Below are 17,674 nucleotides of genomic sequence, written 5' to 3' on the forward strand. Positions count from 1 at the left end.
TTACAACGTATATTTTTACTCTCATTGCTAAATGCACTATTCAGTTACATTCATAGGGCTATCGATTAAAACAAATTAACTAATTTCACATTTTGAAATTCATTAATCACGGTTAAAAGTTTTTCCTCAAAAGACTAAATCTTCAAGTACTCACTTTAGAAAGACGTGCATTTTAGACACTGTTGTTTACTTGTATTGCCCACACGCTAAGCTGACGTGAGGGCGAGGAGAAAAACAGTTTGGGTCGACAGCCATTTCAGCTTTGCCTGTGCGAGGGGTTCGAGGGGAGGAAAGCTCAGGGGGTCCAATACCAATTGCAGGGCAGGAGAAGGCACTTGCCAGCAGGGGGGCTCAGGCGGTAGGCGCCAGCACCGTGAGGCTGACAAACGGCATGAAGCTATCGATATTGTACTTGTCAGCGGCCAAGGTTAAATAAATGTTGTACCCGACAACGCCACTTAGGTAACAGAGCCAAGACCCCAAGGAAATCCAATAACTATAACTAAAACCAGGTTCTTTTCTATTTGGGAGAGAGCAGTGACACAATGACCCAAGAAGAGACAGGGGCGGAGTACTAATACAATAATATTTATTTCATTACCGGTACAGTGATTAAAATATATAGGAAAGCTGATACAGTCTGTCCATGTTTATCTGTTTATGTAAATCACCACAAGCAGTTGATTTCCAAATACCTACTCTACAAACTCATCCACTATGATCCTTTACTTCTACTCACATCTTTTCACACCCAACCACTGCAGAGTCATCACTGAACTACTGCAGATCCCATGACTACGAATTGTACAGAGATAACTGAAAGTCAGTGGTGTATACGGTGAACAGCAAGGAAGACAGAACTGTGGGGCTCCAGTACAACCGACCAAAAGAGCCACCATATCCGTCCAGGTGCAACGGAGCAGATAGGTGATGGCATCATACTCTCCCACCTAGGATTTGAATGCAAATTGTAGAGGGTCCAGTGAGGGTCTGTCCTCCGGCCAGAGGTAGGCCAAGACCAGCCTTTCCAGCACCTTCATGACAGGAGATGAGAGGTGTACAGGTCAATAGTCATTGAGGCCATATGTAGTGGACTTCTCTGAAAGAGAAACCAAGCATGGCGTCTTCCACAGCAACGGGACCTCCTGCAGTCACGTGTTGAATAGACCTTTTGAAAATACAGATTTGGAATACAGGAGGTCCAAGGTTTTATTGGTTTTTAACATACCAGTGAAAACTTGCCATGGCTTTTTCTAGTGCTGTCCATCCGTCAGCACTGTTGCTATTGGTTGCACCTTTAGCACTTTTCCAACCATAACCATGTTAAAAGCCAGGATGAAGAAATGAATATGCTCTCAGTTGTGAGTTTAGCACCTTTTAATTGTTTTACACTCAATCAGTGGATATAATTACTATGAACAGAAAGAAACTGCCCAAAGGACAAATAATCCTCTCAAATAAACCCGAATAAGCAATAATGAAAACATAAATCGACGAATGTAAAATAGCACTCATGTTCCACACATAATCATCACTAATAGTGATCTTTTCTTTTGATGTCCCAAGAGGTTGAAGGACCAAAGCCCCACACAAAATACATTCAAGTGTACATAGTTTGTAGTTACGAGTTTAACCTGCAATGGTAGTATGGTTCCTTAAACTAACTTAGACTTCTCTGAATGCCTGCCATGGTTACACTTTTTGTGTTTGTGATCACTGAAGACAGTAAAAATGTGTCAGATAAACAACACTGAAATAACACCAAATGTGTGACACGCATTTCCGCTATAAAGGTGAGAAGAAATGTTTTCAGCTAAAGAATGTGTCATCTTTCCATGCTTTTGGTAACAGTTCATGACTGCACATACCATTTTAGGAAAAATATAGATTTAGATATTTGTATAAATTTTCACACTGCATTAGCATAAAGACATAGATATATACACAAATGGAGCTTGTTTTTGTATGTCACAAAATAATTTGAATGTAGTGTGATTTTAAAAGACAACAGTTGGTTTTTCAACGTCAGTGGTAATATCACAGACCTCCTGTCACTTCTGGCAGAGTGGAAGTTTAGCTGCATTGTTACATGATAAGAGCAATCACATTTTTCTTGCTTGAGTTGTATGAGAGCCTTGTTGTTGTGTTTTTTTACTTTTGTAATCTTTTACGGGTTTTGGTGTCACGTTGCCACAGCAGATTGAGAGGACTCTGTACTAGACTGCTGTGATACACATTTTTAAGTTCCCACTGGACATATGCTCTAACCACCCTCAATGTGTTGGAGAAGCTTTTAAAGATAAACTTTACTTTATCTGCAGATTGTGAAGAAGTAACATGCTGATGTTATAGCAAGCGGCCTGCACAGAACCCCAGCTGGTGTTTTCTGTAGGAATGTGGTATCTTGGCAAGGAGGATACAATTAAAAAGCCCTCAATTTGAGTCACAAGGAACATGAAGATGGTTAACGTTGACTAAAGGCCAATAGCACAAATGAGAATACACGGTAGCAGTATTACTTTGATGGAGTGTCTGCCAATTGGTGGAATTTTCTGTGTTGTTTTGTTGTAGTTTTTTTTTCGTAGTTTAATCAGTTCAATGATTTTGAATGTGTTTATTGTTTTTCGTTAAAGGTCAACTAAAGGAGCCTTAAAAGGCATTAAAAAACACATGAGATGCACGTGTATCAAAAGCAGAACAAACAACACTTGCAAACACTCACAGTCCAGAAAACACTTGCAGTGGTTAAAAGGAGAATAGAGAAGAAGGAGAGGAAGATATGTGTGAATCACATGCACAGGCAATCAACGCTCCACCTCCACATTAACAGTATAACTTGGGTCAGATATCAGAGGTCATAGAACAGAGCTTGTGTCAACAGTCCCGGTGAGACCCCAGAGTATTGATTTGAGTTATCTAGCACATTGATATCAACATTGATCACCTTCTTTTGTGTCCATGTCTTTAACTTCCATTACTTTGTATTTTTCATCCACAGATGGCGAGGCTGTGGCATGTCCTGCTCCTGAGCTGGGCATGGAACCCTCTGTGTCTGTCTGTCAGTGTGGGCTTCATTGGTTCTCCACAACAATGTCAAAACGCTCACTTTGTCCCGGGTTACAACCTGGGAGGCGAAGGCTTCGACATCGTCAAAATGCAGCGGAAAGGTGCCTATGTCATTGACACGGAAACATGGAATCTCGGCAACGGCACTTGCAGAATGTTTAACAACAACTTCATGAATAGAGTGAGCCAGAAGGTCCCAGCTGCCGTGGTGGATTGGAGAGCCCTCCCAAAGTGCAGTCTAAAGATCTCCAGTCTGGTCTACAATTCGGCTGAAACTCTAGTCAATGACTCCACCTCAGCGGTGTCCAATGATTGGAAGATCAACCTCGAAATTCCTGTGGACCCTACTGTTACTGTCGGTGTCGGATTCGGAGGTACCCACTCCAAAGAGGCTACCTTTGCCATGCAAAAGTCAAAAAAAGACCGCTACACCTTTGTTCGCCATTCCGTCGACTGTACTGTATATAAGTGAGTATATGGACAGATTGTTGTCTTTTTGCCTCAAGTATTCATTTTTATGTTTTTGGTCCATTGACGTGAAGTTGTTTGTTTCATAGTCTCCTGGATAGAAAGCAATATGCAAACCATGTAATCAGTTATTAAAATTGGACTGTGATGGACTGTTGCTGATTAATACACTTTCTGTGCTCCACAGCTACAGAATGACAACAAATCCTCCACTGAGTCCGGACTTCAAATCTGCTGTGAGCTCCCTCCCACCCTATTCAAAGAAGACAAGGTCAAACTATCGCAGTCTGATTGACACATATGGTACACATTTCATAACACAGGTGTCTCTAGGTGGGCAAATAAAAGCAATCACTTCTGTCAAGACTTGCGATGCGAGCATGCAGGGACTTTCGTCCACAGACGTCGCTGACTGTTTGTCAGTCGAGGCCTCTGCTAGCTTAGTAGAGGCAGGCAGCATCAAAGCAATGTTCAATCACTGTCAGTCAGAGAAGAAGAAGTTTGGATCCACTCAAAGTTTCAGCACCATGTTTCGCGAGCGCCAGGCAGAAGTCATCGGTGGAGACATTTCGGGGGACATTCTATTTAATGGCCAGTCTAGCCCATCTGTCTATAGTCAATGGCAACGCTCACTGCAGACCTTACCTGATGTGGTCAAATACAGCATAAACCCGCTGCACACCTTACTGCCAATTGATCATTCTGCCCGAGCTGGACTGAAACAGGAGGTGGAGAAGTACATCGTGGAAAACGCAGTGTTAAAACAATGCTCAGAGGCCTGTCAGATTGGTCACAGATCCAGCAAAAGGGATCCCTGTGCTTGTGTTTGCAACAGTAATTCGCAGATCACGCATAACTGCTGTCCTGCTGGGAAAGGTTTTGCAACATTGAAGGTCTTTGGGCTCTATGCACGCGGGTTGTATGGTGATAAGTGGACTCAGACAGATGCTTCAGTGGAGGTGAAATATGGAGATCAGACTAAACGCACTGTCATCATTAGTAACAATGACAATCCTAGATGGTATGAGACTTTTCAGTTTGGAACCGTTCGCATGAACATGCGAAACAGACTTCAGTTCACAGTTTATGATGAGGACACTTACTGGAATAGTGATCAATTAGGCGAGTGCTCATTTGAGTTGCATAAGGGGAAACGTAGTAGCTCTTGCATGTTTGATTACGGCACCTTCTTCTTTTCGTATGAAGTTGAGTGTGCACCAAGTCTAGGCGGCGACCAATGTCAAGAATACATACCGTCCCCCATGAGTTCCTCTCTGGCCAAGGTCTTCCACACCAGAAACGGGATCCTTCTCGGGATGGCGAAGTATGCGAAACCAGTCGGTCCATCAGGTTCAGCAGTTGACATTGAGAGTGCTGAGAGTGCCCCTATTTGATTCGATAATGATCTTGAAAGTAGTTAATAGTATCTTTCACTCTGTTGCGCTATCTTTAACATTTAATCAAATTGCATGTGAAGATTGTGTTTTACAATCCACCATTTCTTCTGCTTCTTTCTTTGTTAATTACAAAATCTACCAATAAAGCATCAACAAAGACAACCCCAGTGTCCATCTGATTTAATCTTTAATGTTGATTTTGTCTTTTACATGTGTTTTAGTTACATCATATCACAGCTGTTTTAATTAAATATGGTTTAAATAAATCACTTGATAATTCATTGCTGCTTTTCTTAAGTCACATCCATTTCTATTGTTTCATCAACACATTCATTTAACTTCCATCCATCTTATGGCAGGATACTGCCCTCTTTAATTGTCTGAACATATGCATGCACCGGAATGCCTTTAACAGGCTGCATATGGGCTCTGGATGTGTGCAAGCTCGCTGCAAGAAAATGTAATATTTGCATTTGTAAAGTCAATGTGTTTTAGCGATTTAATATTGAAATATAATAAATTAACTACTTCAAAATAAGAGTAATTCAAGTAAATTTGAAATTCATCAAATTTGTACTTAATAGTAACATAATAGACTGATCATTGATCAACAGTATTTGGCACATTTGCGGTTGAGTTTGCATGGAAGTAGTGCTTCCATGTGGTAACTATATGAACTGCAACTACTCAGAGGTCCAAGAAGATCCGGGTTGAGGTGGCATGTTACACTGGATGCGTAGCAGCAGAGGGGGAAAATCTTCATGTTATGAACACAAGCACATGCAGAGAAATTTTAATTGAATTGATACTTTTTACAATTCCCTCTTCAAAACTCCTCATAGTGTCAGTTTATATATATATATATATATATATATATATATATATATATATATACAGTAGATATCAGTGGCGGCTAGTGGATTTTTTTTGGTAGGGCCAGCCAATCAGTTTTAGTAAACATCCTAGTATGATTTAATGCAAAAAAGGGTATCAAACACACATTATTACATTTAAACAGTTTAACATAATAAGGACATATTATTCAAACAATTTAGTATATCTATATCTATATATATATAGATATATATATCTATATATATATATCATTTTATTTTTAGATATATATATCTATATATATATATGATAATTACCATGTTGTAACTATACATATCCATATATATTAAACATATTACAGGATAAATATATTACAATATAATTATATTCATATAAAATATATTAAAACATGTACATGTATATATACGATATATTGAAATACACCTACGAACCCAGTTTTTGGTGGAAACACTCGAGTGTGTTGAGGAAAGACCAACTCAAAAGTCCCACAAAACACAATTAATCATTTTGGATAAAATGTCCCTGTTTTCATCCACATCCTAGTTATGTGTCCTTACCGCAGTGCTGTGTGCGTCGCAGCTGGGCAGCGATGTTAACTTTAACACGGTGACGTCATGCGCGCGGTGTGCCAATAGACAACGTTAGCATGCAGCTAACTAGCTAGCTAAACATCCCATATATATATAAATATATAGAACACAGTATACAGTACTGTACTTTTTGCAATACTTTATCTATATGAATTATTTAATGTCAAATACTCACTGCTGAATTATTCAAATTACATTTGTAATATCACATTACAGTTTATCAGGTGTAGCATATTATATTTACTTTATAGGTTAGGTCATTTTATTTTTAAAACCCTGATGAGAGGTTTTGTAGTTAAAACTAATTTGCAGATTAACTTGATGAAAATATAAACAATGATGAAAAATAATTGTTGCAAATACAAAAGTTCAATATCCTCCTCTGACATACAGTGAAGTAAAAGTAGCAAATAATGGAAATATAAAGTGTTGAAAAAACGCATGAGGACATAGAGAATTGAATTATTAGAATTTCAATAATAATGGTTAAAACAAAATATTTGGACTTTACATTTACCAAAATTCTTCACCGATTCACAGATAGATCACAATAAGAATGCATAAAATAAATGAGCTACGGGAACATTGAGAGAGAGACAGAAGGACTGGTTAATCCTCCCAAAGGGAACTTTACATGTATCCAAGGTACTCTGATGATGTATGGTGGTAAATGGATAAGGATTCAAACTTTGGTTTATGACAGTAGAGTGGCCCCAGATTGATCCTGTGATATACTGATGCAATCCAAGTTGTTGTGGACAAAAAAAAAATACGGAGGATAAATGTCTGTGTTGACAGTAAGACTAGATAAATACTGTAAACAGATGGAGAGATCTTTGTACTACTTTAATATAATTTGACGCATTAATAATGGAAAGCATAAGGAGCCACATCAAAGAACTGAGATCCACCCCTTCATCCTCACTTTCCTCCAGCTATCAAACAGTGACCCTCATACCAACCCCCATTATTCAGCCTCACCCACTCATCCAGAACAGGTCATCGTAGTTTCTTCAACTTGACAATCTCCTGCTGGCCTGGCTTATCCACACCCCATCCCTTTCTCCTTCCCTTGCTCCTAGAAGAAAGGAGACGGAGGCGAGGGGATTTGCCTCACGGTAGGTAGCGATTTCATGTGAATCACAGGAGAGAAAAGAGAAGAAAGGAGAGAGTTGTTTTGGCAAGGTTTGGTTAAGAGAGCCAGAAGCCCTCTTGAGGAGCAGTAGGTCTTATGGTTGGATGGTTTGTTGGGAGAAGTTCTCATGCAATCAATGCGAGGTGGGGAAGACTTTTAGAGGTTGCCTCAACGCTGCGTGACTAGACGTGCATGCTGCTCATGTACACCAACATCTAAATATGAAGCAAGGAATGTGTCGTCTGTTCTTTACAAATCTCAAGAAGCGCTCATCTGGTCAACACTTCACACCGTGTATTGACCCAAGTGATTGCTTTGTTGAATTTGGTTGTGAAATTAAACAGCTACCGATGGTGATCACAATGTTCAGTTGATCACAATGTTCAGTTTTTAGTTCATTTTAAGGTTGAATTTCATTAAATGATAGATGTTTTTACTCGTATTCAAGTGCAGCCTAATTATCAGAAATAAGTTATTGTATAATACCTCTCAGTTCAAAGCATTATGGAGAATATCTACATCCTCGGCGGAAGTGGTACTGCACACAATCATCATGCGCGTAGTCTAACATTTCACAGCTCTGTCGCACAATCCTCCCAAGACTTTGAGGCGCGCTACCGTTAACTCCGCTAGGGTTTTGGGATGTCTCATTGTCCAATTGTGCGGGATAACCAGTGAACTCAACAGAGGGTAAAATAAGTAAACAAAGTGGATGGCACACGTGTGCGCAGACTGTCGTAATAAAATGTACTCATGTAAAACATCAGTAGTTGAAGGATGAAGAAAAGAATATCAGACAATATTTTTTCATCCGATCGTGAAATATAAAATGTAATTTTGACAAAAATACGTAAAACACTTTTGATGAATGAAAAATAACGATGTCAGTTGAGCCCTTGAGAGTTCAGGGTTTAGGGGGGAGATTGGGATAAGGCCTACGTTTCAGAAGCTGTTCATATTGAGGGGATGAAGAAGACCGATGGTCCATCAAGTGTGTCTGCTGCCATCTGCTGGACCCAAAATATTAGTAAAAGAAATTCCCCATGAGTTCATGCTCTCATTTGGAGGACTTGTGTTGGATCACTGCAATGTGAGATAAGGATAAAGATTCATCAATATGTCAATATTAATTTCCTTGATCCAAACTTTTATTGATTGAGCATGTTTTAACAACGAAACGAAAAACGAAAATGTTTCAGTTGTTTTTTATGACGATTGGGTTTAAAATCTGACTGTAAAGAAAATAAAGAACTATGCAATCTTTTTATTCAGCCCTTAATCAGTGTTTCAATTTAAGACAATACGGATTATCAAGCCTCTGTAGGACAGAGTTGTGCTTCTTTTTGCTTCATCGTCGAGTACAAGTAGTTTCCCTGCATAGAATAACACATAATGCATAGAAAATGAGCAGGTCACACTTTGAATCAAATCCCCTTCCAATCATAAGTTTCAGAAGTTTGTGTCCTTTAGCATGAGAAAACCTGATAATTGACATATCAATGTTTCGCAGGCCTGTCTCAAGACAGACATTCGAGCCGTTCATTACCCGCGGCTAAATGACCAACACCTTAGTGAGTGTGGACATGACGAGACTTCACCCACGTAACCTGCTCTGAAACATATTGGTGTCCCGCCGCTTGCTATTTGCTGGCAGAGGCCTGTGAAGACATCGCCATCGAAACAGCTGCGCTGACTACTGCCCCCTCGGCCACCGACTCTCCCCCCCCCCCGTTTGCTGTTGCCGTCCAAGGCAACCTGGGAAATGTCTGGCTCCTTTCATCTCTCAGTGCCACCCCAGTGGAGGGCCGAACAACTGGTAGCACTAGTGTCAACACCTCCTCTGGGCACGCCACGGACGGCTCAGCTTAGCCTTGTGGCAAACATAGCGCAGATTAGCATGCCGGCAGTTCCCTTTTCCCCAAACATGTCCGACGGCATTAGCGCGCGCTAACCCAAGGGCGTGCGTGAGAGCCAGCTGTCAAGTGGAGGGAATTCCCGGGACTTTGCCCAAGGTCGCTCCCACCATTCAGAGCCACGGCGCTCCCGTCACGAGGTGTTAACTCAGTAGCGCTAACAGTTTAGCTTGGATGTGCTGGCGTGTTTGCATGGCGGGTCTCAACAAGTGAGTGATTGTCAGCTGTCACCAAAACACTGTGTGCGGGGGGTCACAGGGAAGGCAAACTGACTAAAGCACAGCGCTTATTGTTTTAAACCATTTAAAGAACACAGATGTCTTTGGTTTTAAACCCTACCTCATGATTTATTGTGTGTTCATCGTGTGACTTGTTGTAGGTCGATTTCGATAAATACCTTGCTTTATTTTTTTTGTTTCAGTTAGCCTGTATATATTCCCTTTTATTAATGTACTGTGTTTTGTAAAAGAGCACAGGTAATGCATAAGCCTACATGGCAAATAAATCTGAATCTGATAAAAATGCCAGAGGAATGTAATGTAATGTAATTGTCCTAATAACGGCAATACAATCCGATGAGATGAACAGCTTTTCAAAAAAAATACTGAGCCCTCCTTTTAAAACCACATTAATATTGTGCTTTTAAAGATGAGCCATAACAGTGTCAACACAAGATTAAACAAGGTGAAAACTATTGATAGATCATCTCTTTGTGGGAAATTTTTTAATGAATTTTCTGTCTGTATAAGAGCCCATCTTGGGCCTGTGATTGCTCTTAAAAATGACAAACAAATAGACATGTAATGTGTCAACAGAACAATATAAAATATTTTAAGATATCATAATATATCTGATTGGCAAATTAAGGTAAAATATGTCTAAAACCCTCAAGCCAGTTTGATTTTTAACAATAATCCATTTGCCACATAGCTTGTGTGAGTGCTGTGTGCTGATTGTATATTTACACACACAAAGAATTATTGTCTCGGGCCTCCTACATTTTTTAACGGCGGCTGGAGTCTGGATTCTATCTCTTGTCTGTCTCAAAATTGTCATTTTTTCCCCTCCGCTTCTGTATTGGCTTCCAATACGCAGATGTGTACAATATTACCTCCATAAAGTGAATCCAAATAGAGACTCACGCATGCAAGAGGAAAACATATATAGCTTGAGCACTAAGTCACGTTTGAATAGAGTTGGTTGGCTTTAGACAATTTTAACAATTCATGTTGATTTGAATTCCAGCCAACAGGTCTGTGCATGCAACATTAAAACACACAAGGCTACACATTAAAGAACAAGTTGTCTACGCTATATTTTCCTCTCATTTGTCACTCTAGTCCCCCCCAGTACCCTCCTCCTTCACTTTAATCCAGTGGTGGAATTTCACTGAAAAAGTGGTCAAAGATGAGACGTGCGATGCCAGGTGCTTCTTCAGCTTCAACCGTTGACAGCCACCTAACCATCCCTCCTCCTTTCCCCTTCTCTTCTCCGGAATAATAAATACACAAAGCTCGGCAAACTGCGGCACGCGTTTGAGTCTGCGAAAAACAGCTTCTTACCCCACCTCCATTATTTTTAAGACTTTTTTTCTTTCCCACAAGGGGAAGTATGGGTGTTTGTTTTCCTTCTTTTTGACACCGCTCTGTGTTACCTAGTCTCCCGCCCCCCCTCGGCGCTCGACGTGGTGGCCGGTTTGAAGAGTTCTGTGACAGAAAATTACGACACTCTTGAGACAGACGACCAGCAGGAGTTGTGGAACAGAGAGAGGATGCACAACAGGGATTAGGCTTTATTAAGACTCAGCCAGCACAGATGGGCACAACAACACAGCGTGCGGGTGTGTGTCAGTGGATAAGTGAAGGATACAGCTCAAAGTGTCTTTCCCCACCTATGGGTGGTCCGCCACTGAAGAAAGATACACATCAACTCTAATAGGTATCGTAGCTCTGAAAGTGTCGCTTCACTTGTTGAGAGAACGTCGCCACACTGCAGACGTGTAAGGAAGCAGCGATATATCGGGTTGAGATGATGGATTTTTATTATTTGGGAGTATTTTCTCAACTTGTTTTTTTCCACACACAATGTTGTCCCATTACCGATTATTTATCCATTTTTCCTAAAACGGACACAATGCACATCATACTGTTCACTACTAAACAGACTGACAACACAAAAGAAGTTGATCTGTATATAAGAGGAGAACAGTCACCGTGAAGTCAGCCATTAGTTATGGTTTTGAATCCTCCACTTTCTGATCTGGATTTTAAAATGTGACTAGCTTTTATTGTTTGTTGTCGTAAAAGAAACGTTGTTCTGAAGACATCATCCAATTATAGATTAATTTACACATTTATCAACAATGAAGCAATTAAATACATATCCTATCATGATACACATCATGGAAAAATGTAATTGTCTATCTGTAAAACTAATTTGACAGAAATATATTTCAAGTAAATGCAAAAACAGCTTACCCAAATACAAGTGAAACTCGAAAAATTAGAATATCGTGCAAAAGCTCATTACTTTCAGTAAAAGGTGAAACTAATTTATTATATACTCATTACATGCAAAGTGAGATATTTCAAGCCTTTATTTGATATAATTTTGACGAATATGGCTATATATATATACTAATATATTAGTTTCACCTTTTAAGTTGAATTACTGAAAGTAATGAGCATTTGCACGATTTTCTAATTTTTCGAGTTTCACCTGTACATGTGCATAAAAGATGGGGATTTTATTTTACTTTCTTGCCTTGCTACATAAAAAGGTTGAAGATGTTAAAGAACAGAGGTGCAGAGTCATCCGACATTTGTAAGCAAATAAAGGGCCGATGTGGGTTTACAGCAACACATGCAGTGAGCCTCACATTGTCTTAAACTTTGCTTGAAAGTGACAATTGGATGAAGACCATCTATGACTCATGGAAATGCATCAGATGACTCATCTGATGCATTAAGGGGGTTCAAAGAAACACTTTTCAAATAGGCACACGTACCGCGAATAAAAGGAAAGGTTAAAAGAGCCAGTTTAAGGTGATAGCTAAGGCCAGATGTTGGACGTCTGAGGAATTGTTTCTCCTACTTTGAAGAAATGGTTATGATAGTAAATCTGACAGTAAATTACCTTACTAAAAGAATGTAACTCCAACATGTTGAGGGACTGATACAGTGATGATCACATTAGAGAAAATCAAACAAAAATATTCAGCCAGTCCCTTTCAAGCTGATATGAAAATGGATTGTTGCAACAAAAAAAAAAGAATTCGGGGTCAAATAAGTCTTTTCTGGCTGTTAAATTGGATGTGCATATGACAATTTTCAAAGGCTGTCAAAATAAAAAAAAGGGGGGAGAAGAAGAAAGGGTTGGAAAAAATACATTTACATCATAAATGCACAGGTTCCCTTTCAATAGGCCTCTTCAAAACTCTGTCAGGCTTTTAATGGTGGGCAAGTTCAAAGTGGCACTAGACTCCCACTGCTTCCAGAGATAGAAGTGTGTGTGTCTGTGTGTGTGTGTGTGTGTGTGTGTGTGTGTGTGTGTCCGCATCCGATTGCACACCCACAGTAGCGTGTGAACGCACACCGTCCCAGATCCTCAACCCCCTTTTGCTACCGCTATTGTGTCTGTGTTTGTACATGCGTCTGATTGAAGGGTGTGTACGGAGAACTGATGGCAGGCGCTTCTTTGTCACTCTCATTGTTCCCCTCCTCTACCTCCCTGATCACTCGTCTTTCAGCCCCCCCCCCCGCCCTCCTGCCTTATCCACTCTGTACCACGTTCTCCACTTCCATCCACTGTTCCTTTCCCCTTACGTGATCTGCTTCCCTCCCTCTGGTTTGTCCCGGGCCGTCGGCGAAATGGGGTCTAGGGGAACGTTGCTAGCGTTGTGAAGGTGCACCGGATCCCAGTACCAACCAGCCATGCCCCACGGTGATAGCCCTGCATCAAAGCCACAAATCTTACCCTTTTTCTTTGCCTCCCTCCACTTACTCCTCTTTTTTTTTTTTTTTTTTTTTACAAGGTGGCACTTCTAGCCGCTCCGAATGTTTAAACTTCTATCTATCGGCCTCATTACGGAGCCTCAAAGCTTTGCGTCGATTCCAAAAGGCGCTCATTTGAATTTTTAATCACACGTATGTACGACTGCTGCGCTAAGCAACTATCCAACGCAAGCATGCACACACACACACACCCTCATCTCCGCCCCTCCTGCTCTTTCAAAGTTTGCAAGTTCAAACTTCCCCTTTAAAAAAAGGTCTCAGCTAATACTGCTGCGATGAGTTTGAATTTGGATTGATAAGCGGCAATCCACGGTTCAGACTCCTTTGTGAGCACAGTGGCATTGCTCGTAGGCGACAGAGGGCTCCACTCGAGTTAACAGTGGCATTTGATTGCCCAGCCAAGGAGTTGCTTTAGCGTTACTGTTCTCTTTGATGTCAAATATGCAGTTTGAGCGTAGAAAATATTATATAAAAAATATACACTTACACATCACTCAATCCCCCTTGGTGGGTATACTTTAGCTATGTAGGGCCTACTCACGCTCAGTTACCATGTGCATACAAAGTCTTGGCTAAGCTACAGAGAGACTTTGTCACTCAAGCAATAACAGGGAGAGGGAGAAAGAATCCTTTAGATCTTCCTGCAAGAAGTACACCTTTGAATCTGAATTTCCTTGCAGAAAAAAGTGCTTTGAAAATCTAATGCATAAACATTATCTTCTTTCCCCCACCCTTCTACATCTTGCTCCTTCCATTCCCTCCATTCCCTCCCTTCACCTATAAAGCGCTCAAGCTTCTGAGCGACTTTGGAAGAACTCCCCTTTTTTTAGAGTCCTCAGTAACTTAAATAAGAGGCGGTCGGGGATTTGGATATTGTTATGTCTCATCAAAGGCAGAGATCCTCAGCTATCCTCCATTGCCTGTTCTCCGGCTGTCTGTCAACGCCCGGTCTTCAAGAAAGATGCCTCTGCTCAAGACTGATGTACTGTAATTTGATATATATTCCCCGCTCCCTCTACCCTACTCTGGGGTTTTTTGAGGAATCTTTGTTAGGGTACAGGCGAGCTCGGGGGAGTGCAGGCACAGATGTTCGCACCGATTCACTCAGTAACTCAACCCATTTTACTCCAGAAAACAACACAGTAACCAATGAAGAAGGTTACACTTTTGGCAACTTTTTCATGTGTAAATAAACCCACCTCTATCTTTTAAAAAAAAAAAACAAGTAAGCTACTGTTTTTTGTCTTTCTGGAGACCAATTCATCTCTGAATCCTTCAGTGTGTGCAGAACAGTTCTGCAAGCATGCAGTAAGTCAGTGCTGTGTCCACATGGACCACATTTTAAAATAAAAGGCGCATACCGCAGCTAGCTATTTGAAAATGCTGCTCTCACAGTCTTCGAACAGGTCAAAAGTATGTCTTTTTCTGGATGTGTCTTTGTGATTGATAGCAACTCGCCTCTGTCCGCGCATTACCTTTCTGCTGTGGTTGGTGGCGGCTTTTCTGCCTCTCGCTGTCCAGAGCGTCAGCAGAGCGCCCTGTGTTCAATGGATCATAACGAAAGCCTCGCGGTAACGAGCATGGAACCGTGCTGGGACGCCATCTCATTGGCTTGAAGGGGGCTGAGTTTGATTCAGTGAATGCTACCCATATGCTACCCCCCCCCCCCCCCCCCTCCTCCCCCTTTGCCTTTGCACCTGCTGCTGTGAACAGCAGGATCCCAGTGTGTGTTTCTGTTCATCTCTTGCTTTTCTCTGTGCTCTCACCACTCCATCCCTCCATCCCTTTCTTTCATGTGTGCTCTGCTGTCAGGCCCAGCTGGATAGGGCCGACCAGTCTAGTCTCACACGCAGTCTTTGTTGGTGTGGATATAGGCAGTTCAAGTGCAGTGGTAAGGCATTTGTTCCAAAGGGATGCTGACTGACGCGGTAAACATTTTTTAGTCATTGTGCTGCAATAGTTCCAATGTAGAATATTTTTATGGTATATATTGCTTAATAAACGTCTCGCTTCCTGGAATGTATCACTTGGTTTGGTTAGAATGAGTTTTTTTGGCCATAGTTCAAGCAAATATTTGTTTTAAAACTATGTAAGCAGTTTTGTTTTCTTTGGAAGTTAAGTGCCAACGGTCCCCAGTGAGGACGGAGACTCATTATCCCCAGACGGCATCATTGGCAACCATGGTAGCTTCTACCACAGTATTTACATTAAATAACATTAAAAAATGATCAATGTAAAAAAAGGTCTACAAGGAGATTAAATCCTATTTAGCCTTTTGCTTCCTGGAATCTAACACAAAAATTGAAATTTGTTTTTTTGTGTTTTTATTCCTGGATTGCAGCATTAGTCCTTTTTTGGACTGTGGACATTTTGAAAAACCCAGGGGAAATACCTAAATACTATCATTGACACTTGTACCTTTCTCATTACCACTTTTCTCTCCTATGACAAGCCCAGATGTCTGATGTGGAAAAGGTCAATTCCTTTGCGCAGCGTGTCCACTGGTACCCTCACATCCATGGAGACACACCCCCAAATCCAAACTATCCTCCATCAAACTCCAGCTTCCTCCAAAATGTATTGCAAAACATCCGCCACTTTCTTGATGTTTCATTTACGCGCCAAGAAAAAAAACATCAAAGATGAACACTTCAACAATCAGCTATCACTCAATTAGTGCTCGACAATTTCTCTCTCATGCACTCCAGAAGGAAACGCGTACAGGATGCTGAAGAGGAGCGACGAAGTCTTTGAAAAATCATATTTTTCCTTTTATCACTTCATCTCATAGCAAAACAATTTCTTCCTATTATCCACGCAGCAGGGGGTCCACTGTCCTGTAAAGGTGTACCGCAACGCCTGATAGGCAGAGAGGAGAAGACGCTTTTGTTCTTTGCACCTTGTACCCCGGATACATTAAACGGAATCAAAGACGACATTTACATACCATTTGTGTTTCATATTTGAGGAGTTGAGACAGAAACAGCGTTCATCCTGTGTGAAAGTAAAAATGCTTTGACTTTCTGAACTTTTGCAGACGGCGCGACAGGATGGAAGGATGTTAGGAGGATGGAGAGAGAGAGAGGGAGGGAAAGGATGAGATTACTCTCAAAGTTTTTCTATGCGGTGTTCTTTGTCATCTTGTCACCACTTCTCCTCCTTCTTATGCAACTCAAACGTGAACATGTCATCCATTAGTGACAAAAGCCTTTGAATAAGATTTCATTTTTTTTTCTTGTAATCATTGCCTTCACCTTCAGAGTAATTCATGATATACTTGACTTGCTACAAGACACATTTGCTCACTAATATATGAGTTGACCTGAAAGAGAATGATATCCACATGCAGAATGCTTCTTAAGCTGAACTTCTCTGTGACGTCTATCACCTCCGTCCACTTGTCAAAGAATAATCAAAGAGTCAAAATCACAATGATTACGCTAATTTTACTTTTTTTTTTACACTGGCTTATTTACAGAATCAAAATGCATTTCAACCTTTTCACTACAGATGTTTTGACATGTCATATGTCTAAATTGTTCTATGTTTCCTTTGTTATTATTATTATTCTAGTAGTTGGCCAGTTAGTGACATGGTTCGTTTAAGTAAAACCATCCAAAGTTGCTTTGGCTAAATCTTTGTTATTTTAGTGTATCAATTTCCAGCTGATTTCCAGCAACTCCACCCACTGATATTTACGTCCATACCTTGGGAATTATCTCCCAACTACATAATAGAACATTTTAGTATATTTTTAGTCATTGTGTTTGTTTAACTAACCAAATTTCTTTATTCAGTGTTACTGATGCAAAAAAGTCTTTCAAAAGAAGCCTTTGGGAGCTGAGGAGTCATTTATGTACCTTATGTACCGTGTTTTGGTGGATAGAGACAAAACAGGGAGAGAACATTTTACGGGAAACCAGAAAAATGTCATTTCTTTGAGTAACTAAGCTTTATAAAGTAATAACATGTCACGTTTTTGTTAAAAGTGTCTAAACAAATCAATGATGGTCAAATGAACGGGAATTAAGTTTGACAACTGTGCTGTTGTCTGCTTCCTCCTCTGAACATCTGCGTACTCATCACACAAATGATGGGGTTTGAGTCTCCTCTGCCCTCATCACGCCAACATGCTTCCGACCTAAATGGAGTCCAATTGTTGCTCCTTCTTTTCATGGATGGTAAACTTGACTCCTCTGTCCTCACCTACTAGTTTTCATTCAGCACTTTGAATCTC

General features: G+C 40.6%; 1 protein-coding gene across 1 annotated transcript; it reads left to right on the forward strand.

Annotated features, from left to right (window-relative positions):
• The first annotated feature begins 2,797 nt into the window (after positions 1-2,797).
• LOC119218668 (perforin-1-like) lies at positions 2,798-5,093 on the forward strand. The gene is made up of 3 exons (XM_037473274.2): positions 2,798-2,886; positions 2,999-3,534; positions 3,722-5,093. Exons 2-3 carry the CDS (start codon positions 2,999-3,001, stop codon positions 4,926-4,928), a joined length of 1,743 nt encoding a protein of 580 aa, XP_037329171.2. The 5' UTR covers positions 2,798-2,886; the 3' UTR covers positions 4,929-5,093.
• Positions 5,094-17,674: the final 12,581 nt, after the last annotated feature.

The sequence above is a fragment of the Pungitius pungitius genome, chromosome 9 (genome assembly GCF_949316345.1).
Source record: "Pungitius pungitius chromosome 9, fPunPun2.1, whole genome shotgun sequence".
NCBI lineage: Eukaryota > Metazoa > Chordata > Actinopteri > Perciformes > Gasterosteidae > Pungitius > Pungitius pungitius.